The sequence below is a fragment of the Falco punctatus genome (assembly GCF_963210335.1).
Source record: "Falco punctatus genome assembly, chromosome: 4".
NCBI lineage: Eukaryota > Metazoa > Chordata > Aves > Falconiformes > Falconidae > Falco > Falco punctatus.
Window position 1 is genome coordinate 21,501,559 of NC_137583.1, and position 26,717 is coordinate 21,528,275.

Below are 26,717 nucleotides of genomic sequence, written 5' to 3' on the forward strand. Positions count from 1 at the left end.
GGAAAGTCTGTGCTAATGAGGTGTCAGCAAAGTCAATGAAGAAATGCATGTCTTCTCAAGCTGCTATGATAATGAAGCTCCTTCCTATGGATGATGGCACAGAGCTGAGCTATGGATCCTCCTGCAGTCTGCTCATTTAACCTATAGCTGTCCTGACAAATGAATTCCCTCTGCTGATAAAACCAGGCCACTCAATGCAAGACTCCCTGGCAGGAGAACAAAGTGCTGTTATCTGTTTATTGCAATTATGCATTTAAACACAGCCAAGTTGATGAACTAAACTCTGAGGTTTTTATGTCATCCTGCTACAGTTCACATCAGAGGGAGCGCATTTCAAACACCCTTGTGTTTGGCCAAAACAAGGCAAGTTTGCCTTGAAACATCCCCAAGGATGTCATTATAAGTATGTGGCATGGGTAAGGAAAACAGGACAGCATCTTCAGCTCAAACCTCGGTAAACTTGACTTGACAAGTTGACAGACGGGGCCTTTTTCCATAGAGCCCTGCCTCTGGCCTTGGTGTCAGTGTAGGCTTTCCTTATTCATGAATAGTCAGTACTCAGAGAAAACAAATGGCTAAGCGAATAGGAAATATTTATGTGAAGCACTTTCAGGCAGCAGAGCAGGAATGAGTGCATGTAATTGTTGGGTTTATTCTCCTATATGGCTGTTAGTTTCCTCTGATCTCTGTTACACAAAAAAAAAAAATATCCGGAAGAGATGCCTTAAAAGTAAGTACTTAAATGCTTCTGGCATTCTGTGCACTGCATGCTTCTGTTATACAGTAGCTATTCACCCACTGTTTAATATGCAATAGCATTTTAAAAGCCAGCCATGCTCTCCTTTATGTCATCAACAGTTTGTATCAATCTGCTGCAAGGCTGCAAAATACCTCTGGCTGTTGTCCTGACTAGAGCACGGTGATTGTGGGACAGACCTGCTCTGCACTAGAGCTGCATTTCTTTTAAGTAACTAAAAGTAACTTGGCTTACTGCATGGATAATGTCATGCAGGGTTTCTGGAGGAGACAGCACCTTTCAAGAGACCAACCGGTGCATTTGAGAAGGAGACAAACCCTTGTAATGTTCCTAGTAAGGAATAATAAACAAGTTTGCATTTGAAATAGGTTTTGGTCTCATAGTGAAGGGCAATTAATAAAGGTGGTGATGACAACTACTGTCATCTAAAAAGATTCGGAATTTAAACAATTACATACTGCACCAAAATGGGAAATAGAAGAATAAAATCTCAGTTGTTCTTTCCAGCTCTTTCACTGGTTAATGATGTCTGGCATGTTCCAATTTCTCTCATTTGCAGTAAATTTTTCAGCTGTATCAGAGGGGTCGTGTAAGAGTCAGAACTTGTGTATGTATGAGTTATCCTTGTATATACATATAGTGCAAAGCTAACACCAAAGTCTGGAGCACATTGATTATAGTTCCAAACCATTTTCAGAGGCAGTTCAGTTATGCTAGAAAAATGTAAGGTAGCTAGAGAAGTTATGGTGCTTAAATGGCTCTTAGAGGTCGCTCGGTTAAATTTGTGGTCTGAAGACCATGATTTTCTGGTTTACAGAGCAGAGGGAAGGGCAGCTCAGAGGTTTTCTTGCCCAGGTGAACTCCCACCAACATGAGGAAAACATTTGTAGGCTTCTAGCACATCTGTCCTATCTTTCAAGCCTAAAAGCAGAACTAAGCAAATTTATGGGATTGTTGAATGTTAGGGTAGTCTAGGTGTACATTATCCTGTTGTTACCCTATTAACACTTGCCTAGCTGTTCAGTCTGATCTGCTCAGTAGTTGTGCTTCTCCCAGGTCATGGTTCTTCTGGCTTTGGGTGAGCTTGTGAACATCACAGCCACACAGACTCAATTAAGCCTAAATTTTCTTGTGTTAAGTAATTTATCCATTCTATATTTGTGACTTTATTTCTGTGGTCGCTAAACAAGGATTTGAACCAGGGAACTAAATAAAGTGTGAGCCGTTACAGCCTCTACTAAAAAGGAATAAACACTTTGTAAGTCAGTGCTGCAGGCCAGGGACCTTGGAGACTGGCAGACAAGGGCAACATGCCTCTTGAATTTCCATGAAAGTTATGTTTTCAGGTTCAGTACCGAGTGTTTGCTGTCGATGTTACTTCCAATGGAAAAGAAGTCAGTATTCAGCCAAAGCCTCTGTAAAAAAGCTGTTCAAAACGTAACTGTTCATCTGCTTAGAAGAAGCAACTTTGCAGAAACAGAAAGCAACTGTGAAATCCAAGACTATTAATATTTCAAAGTGTTTTGGTGACATAATAGATCATGAAAGTGAGGCTTGTATGGTTTGTGATATTATCAGAAATCCAAGAAGTATTTATAGCTGCTTTCCCACTTGACTGGTTTTTTTTTTTATTGTATAGAATACATTGATCCAAATATAAATGAATGTGATAGAAAGCTAAAAAAACATGAAACAAGAAATGCTGTCTTTTGTCTCAATCTCCTTTCAGCCTCAGTGTCTCATGCTTTCTGCTTCCTTGCTCAGCTGTCTGTCTGCCCTCCTCTGCGCTGGCTCCTATTTTTTATACCTAGAGTTATTGGTATTTTCAGGTCCTTTAGATTGTTGTCCAATATTTTGTATTTTGAGGTGAGAAAATATCTCTAATGCTACAGGGAATTTGTTTGCTCTGAAAACCAGTCAATAATTCAGTGCTTCTATGGTGTTTATTTGGACTTCCAAAGTCATTACTTCAGTGTCACAGTGTTTAAGAGCAGGTTTGAGCGCTAAGTAAGAGTCACTGTGAGGAAAATCCAAATTGGCCTAAGAAGCAATCACAGAATTGACTGAGGACTTCATCCCACTGCTGGATTTGCACCCCTAAATAAATTGGACAGGTTATAAAATCTCAGTCTTGTGAACCTCTGTATGTCACACTTAGAAACAGGAATGATTTCTTCTTTAAAATATTATTACTCTTATGAAAGGATGTGACATCATCTTTTCTCTGCTATAACAAATGTTCTCTCTTTTTCTCTAATGAAATATAATTATTTAGTCCTGTCCCTAGTATTAGCTGGAAGAGGTCTGATGGAAACTCACTGACAAAGAAAATCGAACACAACAAAAACAAAGGAGTTCTTGAAATCCCAGATGTTCAGCAAGAAGATGAAGGCTCTTACGAGTGCATTGCAGGAAACATTCGAGGAATAAACATTGCAAGAGGTCAATTATTTGTCTATGGTAAGCAGATTGACTAATTTCCTCATTTATATTTTTTACAGAGCATGGTGGAGTTCAGATGTATTTTGTAGATGAAGTCTATTAGCCCTTTACTGGAGATAGAAAATGTAGTTCACGTTAAGCTGATTAAAAAAATGATTGGAGTTCTGCAGTGACCTTCACTGAATTACGTCCTCAGCAAATAAAGATATTTTGCATTAAAACTCAGATTGAAAATGTGGGCTGTGCCATGATGAAGTTGTAAAGGTTAATACGAGGCAGAAAGAAATCCCTGGTACATTTACATGAAACATTAAGGGCAGGCAAAAAGATTTACTCTCAATAGCTCACAGCAGCGTAAAGCTGTGCTGCCCCAGATGCAGATCAGGGAAGGATTCATGAGGTTTTGGTTCATGTGAGTGGAAGATTATTTCACCTCCTATTCTAGCTGAACTGTAATTCGCCATAAACAGACGAGGGCAAAGCAGGGGAAATGCATTCTGCTGCCTCCCTCTCCTTCCTCCTTGTCTAAAAGTGAATAATATTTCTCTGAAACTGTTCTCCCTTTCCTTTTCTCTTCCCACACACATTAATTTCCCATGATCCAAGTCACCCGTGGTGGTCCCTCATAGCCAAGGTGAAATATATGCTTTTTAGTCCCATTGTTAATACCCAGTGAAAGCAACATATTTTGATGTGGATAAAAAGCGAGATCTTTTCTCTATCTCATACATCTTTCAAAAGAGAAAGACGGAAAAATAATAAATGTAACAGTGGGGGGAAAAAATTACAGAAACCTGGACTGGGCCTACAACTAACATCTGTTGAGAAGACCTTTGCAAGTTTTGTTGTTTTTTTTTTTTTATAATAAATCTCTTCTGATGAAGAGATGCAGGCTTTGCTGATAAGCTACCAGTCTCCTGCAGCCACGTCTAATATCAAGATATATGCCAGGAATAGAGCAGTCTACTGCTGTTTTGAATATTTAATTATTTCTTTGCTTTTAGGGGCTTATTTTTGTTCTCATTGCCGACTAATTTTTGCAAAACATCAATCAATCAGTTCTATTAAAATTAAGTTCAGTAGATTACCTGGACATGGTTGATAACAGCATAGGCGACTACAAAATTATGATCAGTTAATATAATCTAAAACAATGCGCTTATTAAATGTGCTTTGTAAATTAATTAATAGCTGTTCATAATGAAATATATGAACAGCACTCATGAAGTTTTTGCACCAGATTATTTTAAATCTTATTAGGAGTGGGCTGTTATATTATCTACGTGATTGACTTCCTCTTCCTTAATTTCTGTGCTGCAGTGTTTTTATTCTGCAGGCAGCTTGTCTCTAGGATAGAGGGTTTCATTCCTGGGCACTGTCTGCTGCTTTGTGTACGATACCCAGATCACATGCCTTAGGCTCTAAGAGCAGTATAAATGACATGTGATTAGAATCACTTTAAAGCATGGTGAGCTCTATCCCAGATACTCTCTCATTCTGGGAATGGGCTCATTGGCATTGTATTAATCTAGTGTTGGACAGTCTCAAGGTACTTTGGGACAGTCACGAACTACCTACCCGCAGGGCCATGCTGTACAGGGAGGTTTGTTCTGCTAGCCTCAAAGGATAATGATTCTCATCCTAAAATCAATTTTTTCTAGGTAAGAACTATATTTGTGTGTGCGCATGCACATTTATATAGGTGTGGAGACTGCAGCATTATGTTTTAATAATCCGGCCAAAAATTTTTCACGGGATGTTGACACCAGCTACTTATGCTAGAGCTAGAGGGATGCAACCTAGTATCTTCCTTGCATGTGGATTTGGCCTGTCCCCAAGTTAGGTGGGTGTTAACTGTTCCCCCTAGGTCTTACATTCACCTATATCTTGACAACTATTCTAAATGTCAGCCTGCCTCAAGTGGATTCCTGCACAGCTCAGTCACTTGAGTACTTGGATGTTTACAGAGCTCATACGCAATTCCTGCAAATTCCGCTTTTATGCGGCAATGAATTCATGTCAGTGTGCCACAAGTATTCAGAAGGTGTTATTCTAACCTGAGTAGCCCTAATTCCTTCGTGTAGTATTTGTGTTGTAAATTACAATCAATGAACCCATGGTCTCATGTATGTGGGTAAAACCAAAAGGTAATATTTACAATCCATTATTTATTAACCTACTTAATAATGATTTTGGTATTTCTATTTTTGGTACACAGATTTAAGTACCTTTAGAAGAAGACTGTTCTTCAGAAAGTAGGGGTCTCTGGTTTCAGAAAGTGTGTCCAGAATTTCAGGCATCAAAGATCACTGCTTCTGCAAATTTTGGCCATAAAAATGAATAATATCTAAACGGAACTGCCTGCCCACTAGTCACTTGATCTCTAATGTTTTCCCAAGTTAGTCCTAAAGTTTAATGCTAGGGAATTGCTGTGCAGAATTCACTCACAATATAAGAAGAATGTGTTGGAGAAATACTAATCAGCCTTGCTCAGTTCGTTAATTAGTGGCAGCATACCTCCAGTGAAATCACTTTTCTCCTGCTTAAAACGGTTTGCATGTTATTTTCAGCACTCCCTGAATGGGACAAAAAAATCCACAATGCCTTTCTGCCTCTCTATGACAGTTTGTTTTGGGAATGTAAGGCAAGAGGAAAACCAAGCCCTTCCTACAGTTGGTTAAAAAATGGCCAGCCGCTCATGTCAGAGGTAAGGTTCCCATCGTCTTGTTTGCTTTCTTGCTTGTCTTTTGGGTTTTTTTTTATGATTTAGTCATGATGTTTATTTTACCGTGAATTACCTTTTTTTTAGAAACTTAATTAAACGTTAACATATAAACGCAGATATGAGCACAAACTCTGCAACACAAAGCCTTGGTTCATGGAGTTTATCTTTACTGAAAATGTATGGTACTGCTGGTTTATATTAAGTAGAGGTACACCAGTTTCTTCATATGATTTCTTACAGAGCATCTAATTGCTACAAGATATGGCAGTAGGTATGGATGGGTTTAAAAATATCAGTTATAGTTAGTGAAAGAAGGGTCTATTCAGAAACACTAAACACATTTGTAGACAAAATCTGTAATTTGGGAAACTGGTGGGATGCCAACTGACTGTTTGTGGAAGAGCATTTCAGAGCTGGCATTACAAAATGATCAGCCTGTTAACTTGGACTTTTCTTCTGTTTCTGTTAATCTGTAGGCTGGATGGACCTTTGGTCTCGTGCAGTATGACCATTCTTATGCTATGTTCATCCTTTACTGAGTTGATCAGCTATGAAAATCAGTTATTATTGAGGTTAATACTTTTTTTGGTGCTAGGTAGAGAAAACGTAGACTAAAGAAAACCATACCAAGTTACAAAGAAGGTGTGAAAAAATGAAAAATCTCACTTAAAGGCAAAAGAAGGGCTTGAGTGGAAAGGGAAGTAGTGAAGCGGTAGGAGTGCAAGGAGAGAAGGGAAATTAATTGGAGCTGAAACACTTAAAGCAGGTGTTTGAGAACCCAGGTTTGTTTCTTTCTAGGCAGTATAATTATACTTCTGTGGTGGCCAAGATTTGGCACAACCATCTTGCATCTTCAGTTGTTGGCAGCCTTATGGAGAATGACTTCTGTGGCAAGACACTTTTTGCTGTGTTTGCATTCTGCTGAGGCCAAGTTTTCCTTTTTTTTTATTAAGCATGCATTCAGCCTCTGTTGGGCATAAAATGGCAGAGCTCATTTGTAATGCATTTTTACTTCTCTGGAAAAAAATGTACTGTGATTATTTTCTGTCTAGCAGTAACAGATATAGAATAATTTCCAAACCATGGGGCAAATTAGCACTTACTAGACATAGTGCTTACTGGAAGCAAGTGGAGTGTGGTCTGATCTTTCACATGATTTTCTGCTGGAGTAGTCCTAAAGAGAACCCAACTAGCTTCTAAGAAGGCTAGCCAGAATTTACTTGGACTGTGATTTTTATGAACCTGTTTTTCCTCCTCATTGTGACCTCTTCCTAAGCAAGATTGTCTAGCTTCTCCCTCTTTGAAGACAGCAATACTTAGAATCTGTCATTCTTCAATTGCATCGTTTCAATAAAAAGGAATAAAACACTCTACAGACATATTTTCAGCCAACATTTTCACAGTGCTTACAGTGTATTGTAAATGGAATACTTGAGGCAAAAATGCTGAATGTTATCACTCAATGGACAAAATGGATAGTTTGGAGGTGAAAGTACAGGGGAGGTGTAATAAAATATTCAGTCTGTCACAGCACCCTGCTTAGTGGAAATATCGCAGGGAGAATGCCTTCCAGATGCTTTCTACCTTGGGGCTGATTCTGAGGATACTGTCAACTCTTTGTCAGACCTTTCTCCCTCACTACCTAGTTGGTCATCCTTGAAATATTCCTGCTTGTGTACGTGGTATGGTTTTCTCTCTGTCTGCGTAGCTGAAGAAAGCCAGCATAGAATGGTGGGGAATTTGGCATGTGTAAGAAACACAAGCATTGCTTCAGAAGGGGTTTTGCATTCAAAGGATGTTTGTAAAAATAGAACACATCGAGAGGATAGCAAACAGCCTGGAGGTAAAACTAAGTATGCAAAAGATATCTGTAGCAAGAGCCTCAAAAAAAAAAAAAAAAAATAGCAGTGGATAAGTAATGTAATGTTGTTAATTAGTTTGCAGTACACCAGCCATTCAACTGCAGGCTGTGCTCTCATCAAATTTCCAAGCTAAACAAGGTTGGTCTGGGTCAATTCTTAGTTGGGAGATCTCCAAGGAAAAGGCAAGAGCATTGGAAAATAGAGCTCTATGGCTCAATAGGTGGCATGCTCCCCTCTGCAAGCAATGCAAGAGAAATCCCCTGAACAGGCTGTGCAACTGGCTTATCTGTGGCAACATGGCAAGTCAGGTTATATACATCTAGCAGTTCACAAATGTGTTTTAGATGCTTGTATCTGTTCAGCAAAGACTGTACTATATACTCTTACAATATATGCTCCCATTACTGCTTGAGCAGCAGGAGAGCCAGACTAAAGGAGCAACATAATAATAATAGTAATACCTGTTGTTGCAGACTTGCATTTGGTGATAGAATTTATATTCCCTGTTGTGGGTTTCTGCCAGACTGATCTGTTTTCAGGAACATACTGTCTTCTCCGTCTCAGTGTTACACTTTGCAGCGGAGCTATTATTGTCTCTGGAGGCTAGTAATTGTAAAATCACAAAATATTTAGCTTTAAGTTATGCTTGCAGCATGAAACGGGCTTTTTTATATTTGCCAAACCAGAGCAAATAGAAGTTCTTTTAATAAGCCAGAACCCAAGCTCTGGTCCAAGTTTACCTACTGTGCAGCTTCCTCTATTTCAGCAGAATTGTACAGAAGAAACTTAGTGTATAGACATTCAAGCCACGAGGAGCATGCTGTCCCTCTGATCTGAACAGCTGCCTGTGGGTTTAGAAGGACTTTAGAAGCATTGGCTTTCAGTAGAGATTTTTCAGTGGATCATTTTTCTGTGACTTGTGATCTTGATAACATTTGAAATGTTTCCATTATTTGAGCACCTGTCTCCTGTGGAGCTTTTCTGATCAGTTTACATTATCATCATCAGATTCATCTAGTCAGATGAGGGGATAGGCCATGCTTCACTGTGCCCCCAGACAGGGCTGCAGGTGCTGCTTCTCAGGAGCCATATGGAAAGATGCTCCAGGCTCCCAGTGTGAAGGAGCTGTACCTGCCCTGCAGTAGCTACTGCTGCGCCTGCTTCACCGTGAAGCACAACCACAGATTCACAGTTCAGCAATGCAGAGAAGCACATGCCACAGCTGGAACATCTGGGCAAGCCTGCCCATAGCAATGACTCTGCAACTCTGCCTGTAGTTCTTGAAAAGTTTGAAGAGCTGAGAGGTTTGAAAACATAACCACCATCATATAGCAAGGTATGTGTCACATTTCTGATGTATTCATCCACGTTGCTTCCAAGAAAATAACATTTCTGCTTCCAAATTATGATCAGGTGCATTAGTGTGATACCAAAAATCTTTGGGCTTGTACACTCCTTGGCTCTGTCAATGTTTTTTGCTTGTTTTTTCTTTTATCAGGAAAGAATTCAAATTGAAAATGGAACTCTTATCATACCTATGCTGAATATGTCAGACTCTGGCCTCTATCAGTGTGTGGCAGAAAACAAGTACGATACTATTTATGCCAATGCTGAGTTGCGGGTGATAGGTGAGTAAATGTCACTAAAATGAGCAGGTACTGAGTATAACAGGACACTCACTGAAAAAAAAATTGAAATTAAGAAATTAGTAGATTAAATTCCACCTGGCAGTTCAAGTATGCTGATTATTTCTTTGCTGTGTGTTCTTACCCATGTGGAAAGTTGGGTTTGTTGGGGTTTTCTATTTCATTTCATGACTGGTTTGGGGGAAGAATCTAATCCCTTGTGTGGTCTTTCCTTATCACATATGCAAAAGCTTAATGAATTATGTTTCTCACTTAGTGTTTTGAGTTATTAATAGTTATTCTGCAGTTTATAAAAAGTCATTTCAGAAAGTGGGAAAAATAATTTAACTATAAACAAAGAGCATATGGCAAATATGTATATAAAAACAAATAACATGTAGCATGTAATCTCATTAATGATTACCAGAGATGCACATAAAATAGAACTTGTTCATATTATAAAAAGTATTATCTTGTAGATATCCAAATATAAAGGTTTTTCAACAGCCGAATACTAATGAAAAAAGTAGAACACAGACTTTAAGAGCACCTAAGTATTTTACAGGTCTTGTGTTTTCTTCTTCTCCAAGAGTGGATTTCCACATAAATTACTGGAAAAATAAACCTATTTTCAGAAAACAGTGCTGGTTTAGAAACAGAAAGCACTGAAGCACTGTGTGTCTGAATACTCTGCAGATGAATACATGTGGCTGAGATCCCATGTGTGCTGTTTGTCCTGCTGACATAGCTGTGCTCAGGACCATCGCTCTTTATTGCAGGTAGACCTATTTTCCCAGTCTGCATGTAACCCTAAGGAAAGATTGCCAGAGCAGACAGTTTCTAGGTAGACAGTTTAGAAATGGCATAAATACGTAATAAATAAGATGCAGTGAATTCTATTCTTTGATACTTAAATAGATTTTTCATGTTAGATAGATGTGTACTTTTGCAGAAACCTCAAAAACAAAGCAATTACTGGATTCACCTATTATCTCACTAGAAGAGAAGAATTTAGCAAGTTCACTTAGTAACTCACTTAGTAAGCTCTTCTTTCTTCTCTCTTTCTAGCTGCAGCACCCGACTTTTCCAAAAACCCTGTGAAAAAAACATCTGTTGTTCAAGTTGGAGGTGAAATTACAATTGGTTGTAAACCGAGCGCTTCTCCCAGAGCAGTTATTAACTGGAGAAAGGGCTCAGAGGTTCTGCGCTGGAACAAAAGGTACAGTCATAAACAGTTGCTGGATTTGTTGAGTGTTCTTGGTTTTAATAATAACATTTAAACATCACTAAAACACATCTGGCTTAGTATTGCTTTTGACAGCCCATTGACGGAAAACTTTGATGCCAGAGGCCTATTTGTCTTTAGCAGTGGCCGTACAATTCTGTAGATATAAAACTGGTTGAGAACAAAGCCAGATCGAATACACACGGGTAATTGTATGATACATACGTTTGCATTCATCAGCAGTTAATTCACTGCAACCCTATCAGAGCTGACTGTTTACCACACACAAAGCCCGAGTTGAATCCGCTTCATGTAGGAGACATCAGTGGAGGCTTCAGGGAAGCAGAATATACCCCCAGGCTGCAGCATAATTGCTTTGCAGCTGTACAGGTTGTACGATAACCCATAGCTACATCAACCTCCGTATTCTCTGTCTCTTCTGTTTAGGCAGGATTTGGTTAGCTGCTGGACCAGAATACTGGCAGGGCTTTACTGACGTTTTGTCTGTGATGGTTAATAGCTTATTTGTGAGTTGCCACAAACCATCTGTATTACTACACTTGAACATCAATTAAATGGTAAAGCATTAAAATAAAAAGCAACTTACTGACTTAAGTTGGGTGTACTATTCACAACTTACAACTGTGATGATATTTCCATATACAAATGTAGACAGATGGATGACATGGGCCACAGTGCCTAAGAACTGCAGTCCTCAGCATCTCTTTCTGTTCATAAATACAATGACAACACTGTTTTATCACATTGCCATTTTCAAAGACTGAAAACAGAATCAGTAATCCATAAGGCTCTGGAAACTGAGACCCAGATTTTGCACACAGGACCAGTTGCTAAGGGAGGTTAGTTTGGGTCACGTAAGACTTAAAATTAACTATTATTCATTAAAACAGCATTATCCAAAACTCTGACACAAAATAAATACTTCCCTATCCCATAGTATAGTAATATACAATAGACATAAAAGTAAATTGAAGTGTTTGTGAAAGAAAGTGCAAATCTGAGAAGTATTTCACATAGGCACTCGCAATGAAACAGAAAAATTTGGGTAAGCAGTCGATGCCACGGGGCATAGAGAACTTTCCAATGATTTCCCCCCCTTTCACTAATGGCAATTTAATTTTCTGTGTAATTGCTCATCTAATGATGAAAAATGTTCTTCTAAATTAGTGTTCAGTCAAATCTTTATTTGCATTTTGATTGTATGGTCTATTCAACAAAAATGTTTGTTCATTCCTATTTAGACACAGTCTATCCCTACGGTATGTAGAAAACATGCTTAGTTTGCCACAGGTAATCTCTGGATTTTCTGACATTGATGAGAACAGGAACAAGGAGAGCATTGTTTAAAACTTAAATAGTGGAATTAAGCCTAGATCTTGAGGTTCTAGTACCCTGATATTCCCCAACCGATTTTCTTATTAAAAATAATATTAACTTACTGCATACAGTATTTACTTGTGGTTCCGTATTTATTTTCTAACAATAATTATAAGCACACTGTAATTTTGAGCATCCCAGAAGGCCTTCTGCTGCTTAGCAGAAGTAAACAAAAGGAGCAGGATTTACACTGAGGCAAAGGGAGAGAATGTTTAAACTCTCAGTGTGCAAAATCTTACCCGTGTGTCCACTGGTGCAAAGTAGCATTTACAAGGCTTTTTTGATTATTAAATGACAAAATCGCTAATGCTGTGGTTTTAAAGGAGAGAAAATAAATCATCTATACAGTATTTTTCCAGAAGTCTTTGTGTCGGAAAACAGAAAATGAAATAAGGGTTTGTATGGCTGTAATTAAAGTACACAGCTAATTAAAGTACTAAAATCACATGCATCTTTGCTCATAAAAAAGAGAAGGAGCTTGGTCTGCCTTTCTCTATAGATATGATTAAACCCTGACATGTCACATACAGATTAACTGTTTTAACTAAAGCGTCCCTTATTTCTGCTCCCATTTTATTGTGCAACAATTATAATCTCTCTGGACTCCTTTATGAGCTCGTTTAAAAAAAATAATATTTGGTTGGGTTGTAAATGTTGAAAAAAAGGAAGCACCAATCCCTTCTGTTTCTAAGAGCAAAATTGATGGACGCATTGCTAAATAAGTCAGATCACATAGCTTCTTCAGAATGACTTAGACAAATTCAGTCTTTAGCTACAGAAATAGAGCAACTAGACCTATTCCACCCTAAGGGGAAAGAGTATTCTTTTTCACCTTCTATTATCATGAGTGAAAGTAAGTTTATTCCTGATAGTCATCCATGCATGGTCACTGCTCTCCCTGATCATCTGAACTCTGAATATAACATGGTAACACTGCTTTATATTAATGTGAGTTTGTAAGTGTGTAAAGAGAAGTGTGCTAGAACGAGACAAGCTGAATAATAGACTATATTAATAAAAGCAGCAAGAATTATTATGTTATTTCCTCTGAGAGTTTTTTATCAAGCATTTTTAAGTTTACAAAGCTACAGTGTTTAGGCCCCAGCTATTTGATTTCCTGAGTCTGAAGCATAATCTTCTGTATCTCTTGCCATGGTCCAGCAGTGAAGGTCTTCAGCCCTCAGTCTGTTTCTAGGGGCACAGTTTCCTCCAGCCACACTTGTCTCTCCCATCCTCTGCAGATCAAGCGCATCATTGCCCAGATCTTCAACAGCTTGTATGCCCCCATTTCTGCAAAATACTTCATTGCATTTGAAAGACAGAAGTCCTTCAAAAAATTCCCAAATCAACCAATTTTTACTTAACATGGTAAATCAAAGCCTGAACATACCTGTACCAGGTCTGCTTGGTGTTCCCACTCTTAATGTCCCCTTTCTATTTAGTATTTTACTTCAAAATTTTCAGAAATAGCTAAATTCCACCCTCATCCATATCGCTCACCCCCTGAATAGAGGGATTTGTCTTTGGCTCATGCTGCTGGCCACTTTAGAGAGGGAAGTCAAGGTTATCAGCTGCAGGAATCAAAAAGGAATTCCACAGCTAGCTAATCCTAGCTGGTTTTACCTGCTCTCTCCTCACTTGATCCCCCAATCAGCTTCTCTAGATAATCTAGCAGTACAGCTTGAGGTTTTCTTGTGGGCAATTAACCTCCTTCTTTGGATCAAAGTCTTGAGAAATGGGCTTTCAGGAGCAGTACCGCTTGTCTAATGGCCAGCTGCTTGAAAAGATTTTGTTTGCCCTTTGCCGAGTGCATGCCTTTTTCCTGGCATGTGCTGTGGATTTTAGCTCAATGTAGAAATGCAACAAAGAAAAAGAACAAGCTTCACGTTTTGAACTCCCACTCTGTGGAGCTGGACACAAATATGAACTATTTTCATGTATGCCATATATTCTAAGTTAGTGCAATTGAAGCTTTTTTCATCTCGCTTCTCACTTCTATCATCTCATGTGTCAGTTGAGGAAAAGAAAGAGTAGAAGGGAACAATTCATATATTGAAGCAAATGTGTAAGTCTGGACATTGATCTCATCACAAATGTATGTTGCCTTAAGTGGATTCAGGATGAGGACCCTCATGGAAAACTTACTTTATAAAAATTCTTTTTCTTTGAAGCGTTTTAATAAATGGGAATTGGAAACCCTTTTGCTTTACCAGAGGGAGGTGCTATTCCTTCACCCTGAGTTGAGGATCCCCGGACACTGTGCTAAATGCATATAAACATATGTGATTCACTCCACTCAGAATTTAAAGGAGGATAGCTGAGGGAAAACTGAGAAATGAGGTAGGTTGAAAGAATGCATTAGTCATATACAGCACTTTCCATGCATTAATAATCAGTAATAAGCAAATATTCATAATTCAAATCTTTTTCTGGGGACTGAACTAGGGGTATGTTTAGAGGTCAATAAAATAGCTTCAATACTTGGCTCCTAGACTTGGTTGTAGGACACAGTTCAGTTCCATCCCTGTGAAGGGTGCTAATTTATTCTCTGCCATAAATAAAGCTGCTTGATGTGGTAAATGCTGTCTTCCACACCACGCTTGTTTTTGGTATTTTGCACTCAAGTTATCACCATTACTCAAAGGAAACACAGGAGAATGACTTAGCACCAAAATGAAAAGCTATCTTTCAACAACCTTATGTAAAAACAACTCAGCAGATGTAGTGACTTGAAGGCTTCTAAAGCTATGGATGGGGGGAATTATCTGGTAATTGCTGAGGTTTTACAGCTGGCCCTTGGAGACTTGAACTCAAGGGGGTTTCTCCTGCTCCCATGTGAAGTGCAAGGACCCAGCAGGTTTCATTAACTACGGGGCTGGGTCTGCTCACAGCTGTGTGCTGCATCTGAATTGCTGTACCAGTCTCCTGGGCAGGACTATTCTCCTTCAGCCTTCTGAGCACTCACGCCCACCATCTGCCTCTGCCTCTCCTCTGCTGCTCCACTGTTCAGAGTCAGATTCCAAAACCATGAATGTTTTAACACATTTTAAACTCTTTTTGTTATTTGGGAAAAGAATGCTGTCTTGTGACTGCTGTCAGAATTAGAGAAAGAGGGAGTTAAAAAATAAAGGCAATTAATTGGTAAACAGGAGAAGTCCTCAATCCACTGATCAAATACAACATACAAAACACATTGTACTGTGAAATAGTGTTTCAGCTTGAACCAATTTGAGAAGAAATGTGTCAGGGCAGTTCAACAAACTTCAATGAAACATTTCAATTAACAGAATGTCAACACTGTTTGTTTAGCTTGTACTGAAACCTTCCAGAACATCCATTATCTTTATTTAAAAAGAAAAAAAATAAATCTGCTTGGGGAGGGATCAAGACAAAATAGATTGAAAATTCAAAAATTTGCACTACTCTGCTAACAAAGGACAGATTGATGTCACTTAACTTTTGTTTAGCTGAAGTCAATATGCAGTCTAAGATAGTTATTTACATTTTCTTGGCAGGCACCTCCATCTCAAATGAGATGCCTAAATTTTAGATGAGCAAAGCTGGGGGAATGAAACCTATCCACAGTGTCTGAAAAAGAATCCTACCTATATTGCAGTCTGACCAGATGAGTAGCACAGGCAGAGAGAAGCTTTGCTTGTAATGCTGCTTATTGCCACAAACCACCCTGCTTTATGCACCTGCTGTTCACAGATAAAAGTAGGATAGACATTTGTATGCTGGTAGCAAGTTTCATACACAACATATTTTCTTATGCTATTCCAGCCCTTACCATTCTATTCCAGCCTTCTACATCAATGTGGCTAGGTGAATAGCAATGGGATATTAATATTACTATTATTTTATTTTTTAAGTCTGGTTTTTGAAGCCTGGATTAAGTGTATCTCCATTTTTATCCTTCTTGCTTTTCTACCACAAGAAGCTTTGCATAGCTTTGATGATACGCCTTAACCCTTCTATCTTATCAGTGTCTGTGTGCTTGTAAAGAAGTTCATTTCCTATTTTACTTTTTAAATAGAGCACTTGAAGTGTGGGCATCAGCAATCACAGCAATTCCAGATATCTTAGACACCATCACTGTAAGTCAACATGAATACAAATTAAGCTTATCTCTTGATGAAATTCTACTTTTGCTTAGGGAACCAATGGAATTGATTCCACATCTGCTAAATTTGATTAATCACTTCAGTTTCATTCCTTGCTAACAAATTGATTGACAGAAATCAAAGGCATGGATTTACCTGCCTGCTTTCAGTGCTTGGTCTGAACTTGCATATTAAGATATGAAAATTCTTACAAAGCCTGAGATTGCTGTATAGAATTGCTTTGGTTTTTCATCTCTCAGGCCACACTACTACTACATATTCGGTGCTAACCAGACAAGACCCATCATTACACCCTTCCCAAGGGAATGCTGAGAGCTGCAAGGAGTGTTCTGTGTTCTAGCTAAAAATATTTTTTGCACAACTTACAGTGGTTTGTGGTTTCTATATGAAAGATAGCAGAAAAGAGGGTATTGCAAAAGACTGGTGGAGACAGCTATAGTGTATTTCTTGAATATTTGTTTGCTAACAGAAATTTTACTTTTCTCTTTTCCAAGTTTGTTATAAGCATAGATGTGCAAGCATTTGCCCATGCTTCCTCCTGAATAATGTCATTGAATTAGGAGGAACATTAAACATGGCAGTACTCACTGAAGAGTGAGTATGCATGAGCAGAAATGTTTGCTTATCTAGCAAAACTAATGATACTGGTGTAAGAAAAATTTTACAAACAAAGGCTTGCCAGAAAGTGCCTCAGACTGACCTGAAATACCTTTAGTCTTTCCTTCTTTGTGTTCACCATGTTTCCAGTTATTTTTGTCTTCTCCCCCAAGCTGAGAGTGAAGGCAGGGGAATGGAAAGCATATGAGTGGAAGATGAGGAGGGCGATCTAAAGAGAAGGAAGAATGAGCACAGATGAGGGGAAGAAAAAGACAATATTTTATTTTTCTTCTTAATCTTATTCTGCTTTGTTTTCCCCCTTTCTTCTTTCTGTGTTATCTTTCCATTTGAAGTCAATCCACTGCAGAGTAATGAGAAGGCAGAGGGGGACCCCCATTGCTACTTGACCCAATGAAATGCTGGCAGGCAGCAGACAGGGAATATTAGTGCAGTGGAAGACACAAGAAAGGGGCTTTTGGTTTATTTTCTTTCTCCTTAGAGAGTTTTGTAATGGAACAAGCCAATAAACCTAATTTCATCATGTATTACTGACTACTTAATGCAATAGTGTTTAGCACATCAGATAGTGTGAGCATCAAGTAAGCAAATGAACCATATGTTCTCACATACGAGAAAGAATGACAACCTGCGTGATGCTGGATTTATTACAATTTCCTTTCTGTATGACACCACTCTAATACAATTTTAAATTGTTCCTACTCAACTCCTGGGAACCTTGTTCAGGTGAGCCTTTCTGAGGGGCTGTCCTACATGCTGAGATGTCCCAAGCAGTCTGTCACTCTTCCATGTCATATGGAGTTGCAATAAGCTAAACCCCAACAAATGTCAGTGTTGTGCCCTCTCTCCCATTTGGTTCATGTTTTATCCCTGCTTCATGCACGTATTCTGGTTGATGTTCAGGATTTGATCCAAAGCCAGCTGATCTCATTGGAGTTTTTTTTCAATGACTTCAGCAGGCTGTGAATCAAGGTTCCTAATTAGGAGTTTGCACAAAAGATAACGAGAGAATGCAACCTTCTGTGCTTCTCTTCTAGTCCAAGTTGTACTGCCGTGCACATCATTACCGTTGCACTATTCTGTACACACTATATGGTGTGTGTTGCCATAGCATAAAAAAATACTAATATTGGATGAAGAAAATGCTGCACAAACCCCAAATAAAAATTAGTTCCTGATCCTAAAAGTTTTCAACTGAAAAGTAACATCAGAGGTAACAGATCAGGATATGTTGGGGAGGTGACGCTAAAAGGCACAATAATGTTGATTAACATGACAGACATGTGGGCTCTTGCCCATGATGCTGGAGGCATGATGAACAAAGAGTCTTCTGGAAAGGAGTTTCTGGGATCATTTTGAGCGTGAAAGGTGATGTGAGTGAAAGCATAGAAACAGCACCTTGAAAAAGTGGCTTGGCCAGCACAAAGGGTTTGTAGGAGAATACTAACAGCTCTGGTTTAGGCGTGGGCTTTTATTAGAAAGAAATACTGCTGTTTAATCAAACATCTTTTCTATGAGAACTAAAAATCTCTTCAGGTTTTCAGTGAAAGGAGGAGCTGCTTAAGGGACATGCACAAATGGTAGAATATGACTCACGTTAAAAAGACATACAATTTCTATGCTCTGCCATGCTTTGAGCAAGGATGTGGGTCTGAGGCTTCAGTGAACCACATGGAGTCCCTGACATTATTGCTTAAATTAAGCATAAATCCAGTAGCCCAGTGAGGATTGCCCCAGGGTTTCCTACAAGCCCACAGGCAGCCCAACCAAGAGGCACGAGAAGGTAGAGGCAGTGAGAGCAAGGGCATGTGCAGCTGAAAAAAGGTTGGGTCATCAGCGTGGAAGCTGAAATTACTGAAGATGAACACTGTTCGTCTCCAGTACTGTCTGTCTGTGGGGGTGTGCGCACATGAATGTGCTGTCCAGGCTTTCTGAAAGCACACCAGTACCACACTGTGTACCTGGTGTCAGTTGCTTGTTGTATATACAGAACACTTTAAAGTTAACAGCAGGTTTTATTGTACTTTTATTATTGAAATACATTCTGACAAGCAGGTAGGGAAGAAGATTCCTGTAAGTGAATTGAACTCCCACGCAGAGGGTAATTCAGGGCCTTATGTACTGTTTAAATTCTACTTAAGTCTCATATTAAGAGCTTAGTCTTACATCTGGAGTGAATTTGGTTGTATGAATGGCTGTGTCTGAACCCCTAATGATGTCTGAATCATAAAAATGATGATTAATGGTGGGATTAGATTGAGGAGTAGTAGTAGTGTGGGCATGCCATCCTGTACTGGAAGAACTTTCCTTTGATGTACCAGAGTTACAAAGATTTCATAAAAACAGCAGAACTTGTTGGCAAATAGTAAAAAGTGGCAACCTTTTCCTTTGGCAGTTCAGTTCATTTTCTACCTGGATTCTCACCACAGAATGTCACAAAATCTGGTTCCTGAGCCTTTCCTTCTCAGTGTACTACTTTATCACTAGTTTTTTCTGCTATGAATGTTCTGACTAATCAATGTATGGCTACATAAATACAATATTTCGTTATGTCCTGTCCACAGGTAGACTAATAACCAAGAAATCTTGCTTGTTGCCTGGATGTGCTAAGGTCTGGCTCTTGGATCAGTCCAGGATTATACTACTACTCTCATGACATCTGCTGTTTAGATGCAGATTTGAAATAGGGCAAAGACAGCTACAGGGGAGAAAAGAGCCATAAATGGGCCATATCTCTTAAATATGACATGAGACCAGGTTGTTTATGTGGAAAAAGACCAGATACATGGAAAGCAACGTTTTTTGGGGGTTGCGTGCCTGTTTTCTTTCATTGCTAAACTAGTTCTTTGGTTGGCATGCCATTCTTTCCCATACACATAGAGATGCTGCTGCCCAGTATTCCCTGGCTGCAGGTTTTGAGACATATTGCTACAATAGATTTAGATACATGTCTACTGACATGGTATTCCGGTCACATTTTTCTTTGCACATCACACAAGAACATCTGTCTTGCATTTAATGCTCGAGTATGTTAAAGACAGGGCAAAACAACTTTTGTTATTTTATGTTAAAGGGAGTAGTGCCATTTCCTGAAGAGACTCTATTTTGTCTGGAAGCTTTATGATGGAGTATTACTCAGTTCAGATGTCTGTTTGTGGTCCCAAATTTCAGAGATCTTATGCAAAAATAATGTTCCTTTTTAGGAACAGAGGGGAATTTTAGGAAATAACAAAAAGCAGTATTATAGTGTCACCTTCTATCATTGCTAATAATATTCTTTTCCAAAATATTTTAATAAGGCTATTCAGCTAGATTGTGTAATTTTGTTTTGATCCAAATAGGTAACAGAGTTTAATGACATTGATTTTATTTCCAGTTAATTGCCAGTCAACTCTGAAGCTTATTTATATCAGCATGCAGATAAGGAAAATCTTCTTTTAAGCATAGTTTATTAAATGGAAATACTATTAGCATACAAATGACACCCAGAATAGGATAAACAGATACAAAGATCATTAACATATAATACAGACAGTCGGATCTCAGATGGGACTCAGCGGGACCTTTTCAAAAATACCAGGGCTGTCATCAGCAGGTACAATTCATTCACTCAGTCAAACTTTACTCACATTTCTATCTGCATACATCACTAGTAATTCTGAGTCACTGGAGAGCGGTGCTCATGTTTCTGCCCCTCACTTACTTCCCCTTGTACTTTTTAATTCAGCCTCTCATGCTTTTCCATCTTTGTAAAATTAGAAACGTCATTTGTTTTCTCAATGTCTCCTAGCATATCTGAAGAAATTTATAAACAATATATCTCTGCATAGCCTATGAAAGCAAGAGTGTTTTTGCTCTTGAGCAGTAAAGTGAGACTGAGAAGACATGGTTTCAAATAGGATTTCTCAGATAATAAAAATTACTTGCCTCTGATTTCATCAGATCCAGAACACTCCCTTTTTATCTGCACAGTGCTGTGATGATGACTTCAGTAACATTATGAGGTGTCAGACATTTGAGGTTAGAGGGAGACAGAAGAGTGAATCTTTACATTAAGTATCAGGGTTACTTTATTTTGAAAGGAATTACTTTATGCCCTTGAAGAGGTAGCTACCCTACAGGCAGTGCTGAAATCTGCAGAAGTAGGCTTGATTCTCCCCTAGTTTGACACCAATCCAGCTCAACTGATTTTGATGGGGATTTCAAAGACATTTGCTGTATTGAATTAATGCAATTCACATCCATGAATTAAAATTGCACCTCTCTCTAAAACAGATTAGATGAACAATACAGCAGTGCACAAAAAATACCTCTGCTGCACTTTAAAATCTAATGAGTTGACACCTCTTTCTTTTCTCAGATTTTATTTTTCTATCAGCCTTGTTAAATACATATTATTCTTTCATGCTCTTAAGATCAAAGTAAATAGCCATCAACAATCTTTTGTTCACATGAGACAACACTTTCGGAGATGGTTTGTTTGGCCTGGTTAATTAAAAGCTGTACCTATCATCCCTGCTTGATTTCTCAAGTTCTTTACTTAAAAAGTATGTGTGACAATTTTAATGAGCTCTCACTTCTTCCCAGTCTCATGTCTTCTGTAGAAGCATAGCAAACTAGTCTTTTTGAACATTATGCAGAGTTTTGCCTCCAGCAGATCTTGGGTAGGCTGTTTGTTTTCCCTTTCTGCGTATAATGCTTATCTTAGTGTACTAATGGAGTCACTCAGAGAGGACAAGGACGTGGATCAATCCAATGTAATAAGTAGATTAAAACCAAACAAAAATACGTGGCTACACTTAAATAAACCAGGGAAGAACTTCTCACAGGCTGTCATGGGACTAAAGGTTTGCAGAGGCTCAAAGGGCTTTGAATTCATTCCTGAAGACAAATTTCATCCCACATAGAAAGGTACCGTCTCCAGTTCCAAACCCTGGGTTACGAGTCACTGAATGCTAGGAAAAGACCGTGGTGCCTTCTACTGCATCCTTACCCTGCCCTCGCCCTCTGCCATGGGCGTCCTGCAGGTGGGAAATTGGCTCAGTGTGTCTCTGAACTGGGCTTTAAAAGCTGTCCACCTTCCTGTGATCCACATAAAGTGAACCACATCTAACACATCCATCTTTTTGCAGGGTAAGTTCTCAGGCCTGTTAGATACGGAATGATATTTCTGGGTATTTCCAATTAGCCCTTCACTACAGGAACTTACATAACTGATTTATATAACTGGATTTCCATTTTTTCCTTATACCAACTTTGCTTAATTGAGCTATTTACCCAGAGGTAGCCCCTGTGGGATTCAGGCAGAAACATGGGTGTCAGCACTAGTCTGCTAAGGATTTAAGCATTTCGTAGGTCAGAGATGCCTGTTTAGAGTTGGGCTTATGCTTAAGCAATCCCTAGCTGTGACAAGGCTTTATGAACAGCTGCCCCAGTAGCTCCCAGTAGCTCATCTCATTCTTCATTTTTCTCCTCCTTTCACAGGGATGCATTTATCAGATCTGCTTCAGATCTTTTGCTTTTTGTCCCTCGACAGGCACTTATTTACTTATTGAGAGAAGTCCAGTATTCCTAACAGAAAAAGATATTCTACTTGCATTATATTGGACAAGTTAAACTTTCCTGTCTTGTCGCAGTGCTTGGAATTACCTTGTCTTCCAATGCAAATGCTAAGAATTATTGTCTATACTCTTCACACAGTCTAAAATCTTCTGAAAAGTTAACAGTTTTCAGCAAGCCTTTCAGCAGGTGAGACATGTGTTTCACAGCTTCTTTTAAAATCATTTGTTAGAGCTTGATCTGTAGCCCATTAAAGGAAACATTCCCATTGCCTTCAGAATCACAGTTCCATTATTTGAAAGACAAATGGAAGAGGATAAAGTGCAGCCCCTCTGAACCCACCCATGGCGTAAAGTCATGACTCTCAGGAAGTTTATGGCAACTTTGTTGTTCATGGGAACTGGGTTGGTATTTCATATCACTTTTTTTTCCCTTGCATTTGAAATGCACCATCTTGGTTTTCTGCTGTGCTCTGCTTTCTCATCCCTCTCCTGACATGGACCTCAGTACAGCTGGAAATTACTCACTTTTTTTGTTCTTTAATTCTCTTTCCCGCTAACTAAATACTCTGGAGTCCTCTGTGCTTTTACATAAATTCTGTCAGAGTATCTTATTTACTGCTAGCTCCCTAATTGTCTTTAGGTAGTGTGACCTCTGTTTCAAACGACTCTGAATCTTTTATTAGTTCATGGTTTCTCTTTGCTAAGCTCCGTTTTGATCTATTGAAAGAGCCATTCCATCCTCAGCCTGCCCAGGCATTGAAATACTGTTTCAGAACAGCATTTCTCCAGATCAAACATTACCTCAGCAGCTCTTGACTGGGTACAAACCCCTTTTAGTGGATAAACCTGGAACCTGGGAATTATTCAGGTCTCAATTCCTAATGAAGACGGCAGGGAAAAAAAAATATCTGAGTGAGACGTGACTAAACTTCACTGAAAAAGCCCTAGCCAGAAATCCACAGGTGGCTAAGCACAGAGCCTGTGCATTCAAAGATTCACCCTTTATTATTCTGTATTTTTACAGAGTCTTTTTTTCCTGTGTATTTACCTACATTAGAAGCTTTTGGGGACTGAGAGGGTTTTTTTGCCTCATGCCTACTTCTGGATTCCAATTTGTGCCTTGAGCTTTTAGGTGCAACTACAATAAAAATAACAGGGCATCAATATTTGATGGTGAGAAAGACGCTACGGTGGCTTGTTATAACTTATTATTCAGGTGTCCAATTTCTGAACATTTGCTGATGCACACTTGAATCTCTTTTGATACTCTTTGATGAAGCCACCATATGTTAGCTAACCAGTCAATTGAATCAACTATTTTATCACCAGCAGTTTCTAATGAGGGTGTTTTCTTCTGGCTGGTACAAACTGATGTGAAGAAATGCATCATTAATGCAAAGAAAATTGCAGAGGAAGAACTGGAATACTCACAAATGTGTTTCTTCATATTTAAATCTGCCTTTGAAATACTGTCATCAGGTGGGTCCCCATACTGAGGTGGAGAGGAACCCATAGTCTCTTGTTTTGATGCACAGCATCATGAAGCCAGCAGAAAGGGTCACTTCTTTCATGCTTATTCATTCTTCCTTATCCACAAAACGTCATTGAGTAGATACATCATTATACTGAAGAGCGTACTTTGTTGCTTCGTATTTTGCTCCTCTCCAGTTTAAGATGGCTATATGATGGGTTATTAAAACCAAATGTTTTCTCATCATACTACAAATTGCATACAAACAACTGCTGCACTACCTGATGATTATTGCCAAGGAAACAAAGAATTTTTTATTCAAGCCTAAACCCCTTCCCCTCTCAGCTCCACACACCGGTGAGAGAGTGCCTGGCATCATGGGGACATCTCAGCTTTTCTCACTCCTAAATCCACCCCTTTCCTGCTCAGGAGCAGATCTTTCAACAGGGTACGGTCAGACAAGAGTGGGAGACATGACCCTGGGGGGACGTAAGCAAGAAGACCGACAGGAATCCAAGTCTAGTGCTTCTCTTCGTCAGTTGAGAGCCTGGGAGCGTGTACTGGGAAGCAGAACAGGGTCTAATGTGTTACACATAGAGCTACAAGTGTATAAATACCAGAGCGGAATGCAGCATGATACTACGATGGGTTTATGTGTTTAATGGCGATGATATTACTGCCAGCTTCAACTTCTGCTCCTGTTATTGTTTGTTTCCTTTAATAATTCATTGCATCATCCGATCTTATGTTGTTAGTAATAAATATTAAATGTCCAAGCTGTGATGCATGAATTAGGTATTTTCTTTTTATAAAAGGATTCTTGCATTAGATTTAAATGTCAATTAAAAGAGGAATATAAAAGTACAATGGAGCACTTCTGTGAGAGCTGGAATGAATGAAGCCTGGTTTCCTGTGAATTTTTGACTTATAGATGGATTTTGTCACATTCAAGAAGCCATGGCACTTGAGTGCAGCTATTCCCTGGTTGGGTGCAGATTCTCTGATGCCTACTAGGGACTGTGCTCATGCAGTGGCCTTACTGACAGGAGGGCCTGTACATAGAGACCCTGACCCAATTTTCATGAAACTTTCAGGAGCTTCATGTCTTCCAGCCCACTGTCCTTCTTCTAAACTCAGAAAAGAATCGATCAAGAACTTGAACATCTACCAGGTGCAACAAGTGGATGGAAGAACTGAAACAAAATTAACAAAACTTTGTAGGGTAACTGTATTTTCTGTCCAAAAGATTATTGCTTACCTAATTCAGTTTTCATTTTCACATTCTCTACCTTTGATTGATATGTGTTCTCTATGTTTGTGAAGAAAATCCCCAAACCCTCAAGCGCTGCCCTCGTATGTACAAACAAAAAAGTGCCAAACTCTGTACTGATTTACATCTTAAAGTATCTCATTGACTTAAAGAAGTATATGAACAAACTTAGAAATTAATTTCATCCATAAAACCCTGGAGCAGTCCTGAAATTACTATTAAATGCGATTTACTGAATACTCTGCAAACTGGTGTAAACAACATAGAGACTAATAAGGTGATTTGAGGGCCCTATGAGACAGGGATGTATTTGATTTGGTTCCTTGGCTTGTGAGATGGCATTTCAGCATCTCAGCTAGTCTGCTAATACCTTTTAATAATCCTGAAAAAATTGCACAGCCAGCTGGGCTCAGACACAACATTAGTATAGCATAGGAGCACTGGGATCTGAATTCGTGTGTGCACACACACACACAGGTAAAATATAGCACATTTAGGTAAAAAGTTGGGTCTTCCTTCTTCCTCTTGAGACTCCAAATTTTGCTGCAAGAAAGTCAGCTAGATATGTTAATGGTCAGCTCCAGTATGCTAATATAAGATACTTAATGTAGAAATCAGTAATAAGCAGGGGTGAAAATTGATTTATATCTATTCAGCTTGCTGTAGAAGATAAAAGTTATAATGGAAACGTTTAAATATTAAAAGTAGCATTGCATTTCTGTTACAGTTCCCGTAACAGAAGTCTTTTTTACTTCTTTTTTGTTTGTTTATTTTTTCCCCAGGGTCACCTTTCTAGAAGATGGCAGTCTCAAACTCTATAACATCACCAGATCAGATTCCGGGGTGTACACTTGTATAGCAACAAATCAGTTTGGAGCTGCCAGAAATTCAGGAAACCTGATTGTGAAAGGTACTTTAATTCTGGGGGGGCTTTTTTTGTGCTTTATGAATATTATAAAGTATGTGCCTTTTTCATTGGGATGCCCAAGCCTGTGCTGATCAGTGCTAGTATTGACAGGTTTTCACTTGCAGTTTAAAGCTGAAACTAAAGCTGTCCACTGCCTGCAGCAAAGAAAACCTCATGACTGCACCACTCCCATGATCAATTTGTTTATCAGGGGGGTCTTCCAAGATACCCACAGAAACAAGTAGCAACATTAAAAATAACATTTGCACAGCAGTACCATTTACACATCGCAGGTACGGGCTGTGCTGCTGCAGGCACTGGGGTGTGGAGACAGATCAGTGTGGAGTCAGTGTGTGTACCCTGTACAGCGTGCTTGGATGAGTGTATTCAGCTCATTTACGATTTACATCACATCTGAGACTGCAGAAGAGACTTCAAAGCTGGGGTGCCAGAAAGAAATAAGATGTTATGAAGTTATCTGAAAATCAGACGGGTTTATTTTCTTCAGCGTGGGGCAGACACATGTTGCATACGTTGCATTCCTGCAGAATCTGAAGCCACGCACTCCTGTGCATTCCAGCTGCTGTGTGCTACTCTGGTAGACAACTCCAACACAGATCAGAGCCAAGCAAAACCTCTTCTTTGGCCATTCACATGACTTTTGAATCTGAATATGTATAATGGCCATCTCCCACAGCTCTCACCCTAATTGCTGCATTAATAATAAAACAAGGC

General features: G+C 39.1%; 1 protein-coding gene across 5 annotated transcripts in view; it reads left to right on the plus strand.

Moving 5' to 3' along the window:
- The window catches only part of LOC308062777 (contactin-6-like), a 169,137-nt gene that overhangs the window by 115,636 nt on the left and 26,784 nt on the right, over positions 1–26,717 (plus strand). For 4 of the 5 annotated variants that reach the window (XM_080384700.1, XM_080384702.1, XM_080384701.1 and 1 more), the window contains 5 exons: positions 3,033–3,217; positions 5,770–5,906; positions 9,285–9,414; positions 10,480–10,630; positions 25,858–25,985. In XM_080384700.1, coding sequence (XP_080240826.1) covers positions 3,033–3,217; positions 5,770–5,906; positions 9,285–9,414; positions 10,480–10,630; positions 25,858–25,985 — 731 coding nt within the window. Of the gene's footprint in view, positions 1–3,032; positions 3,218–5,769; positions 5,907–5,968; positions 9,123–9,284; positions 9,415–10,479; positions 10,631–25,857; positions 25,986–26,717 lie in introns of those variants that run through there. The other variant, XM_080384704.1, reaches the window with a different exon arrangement.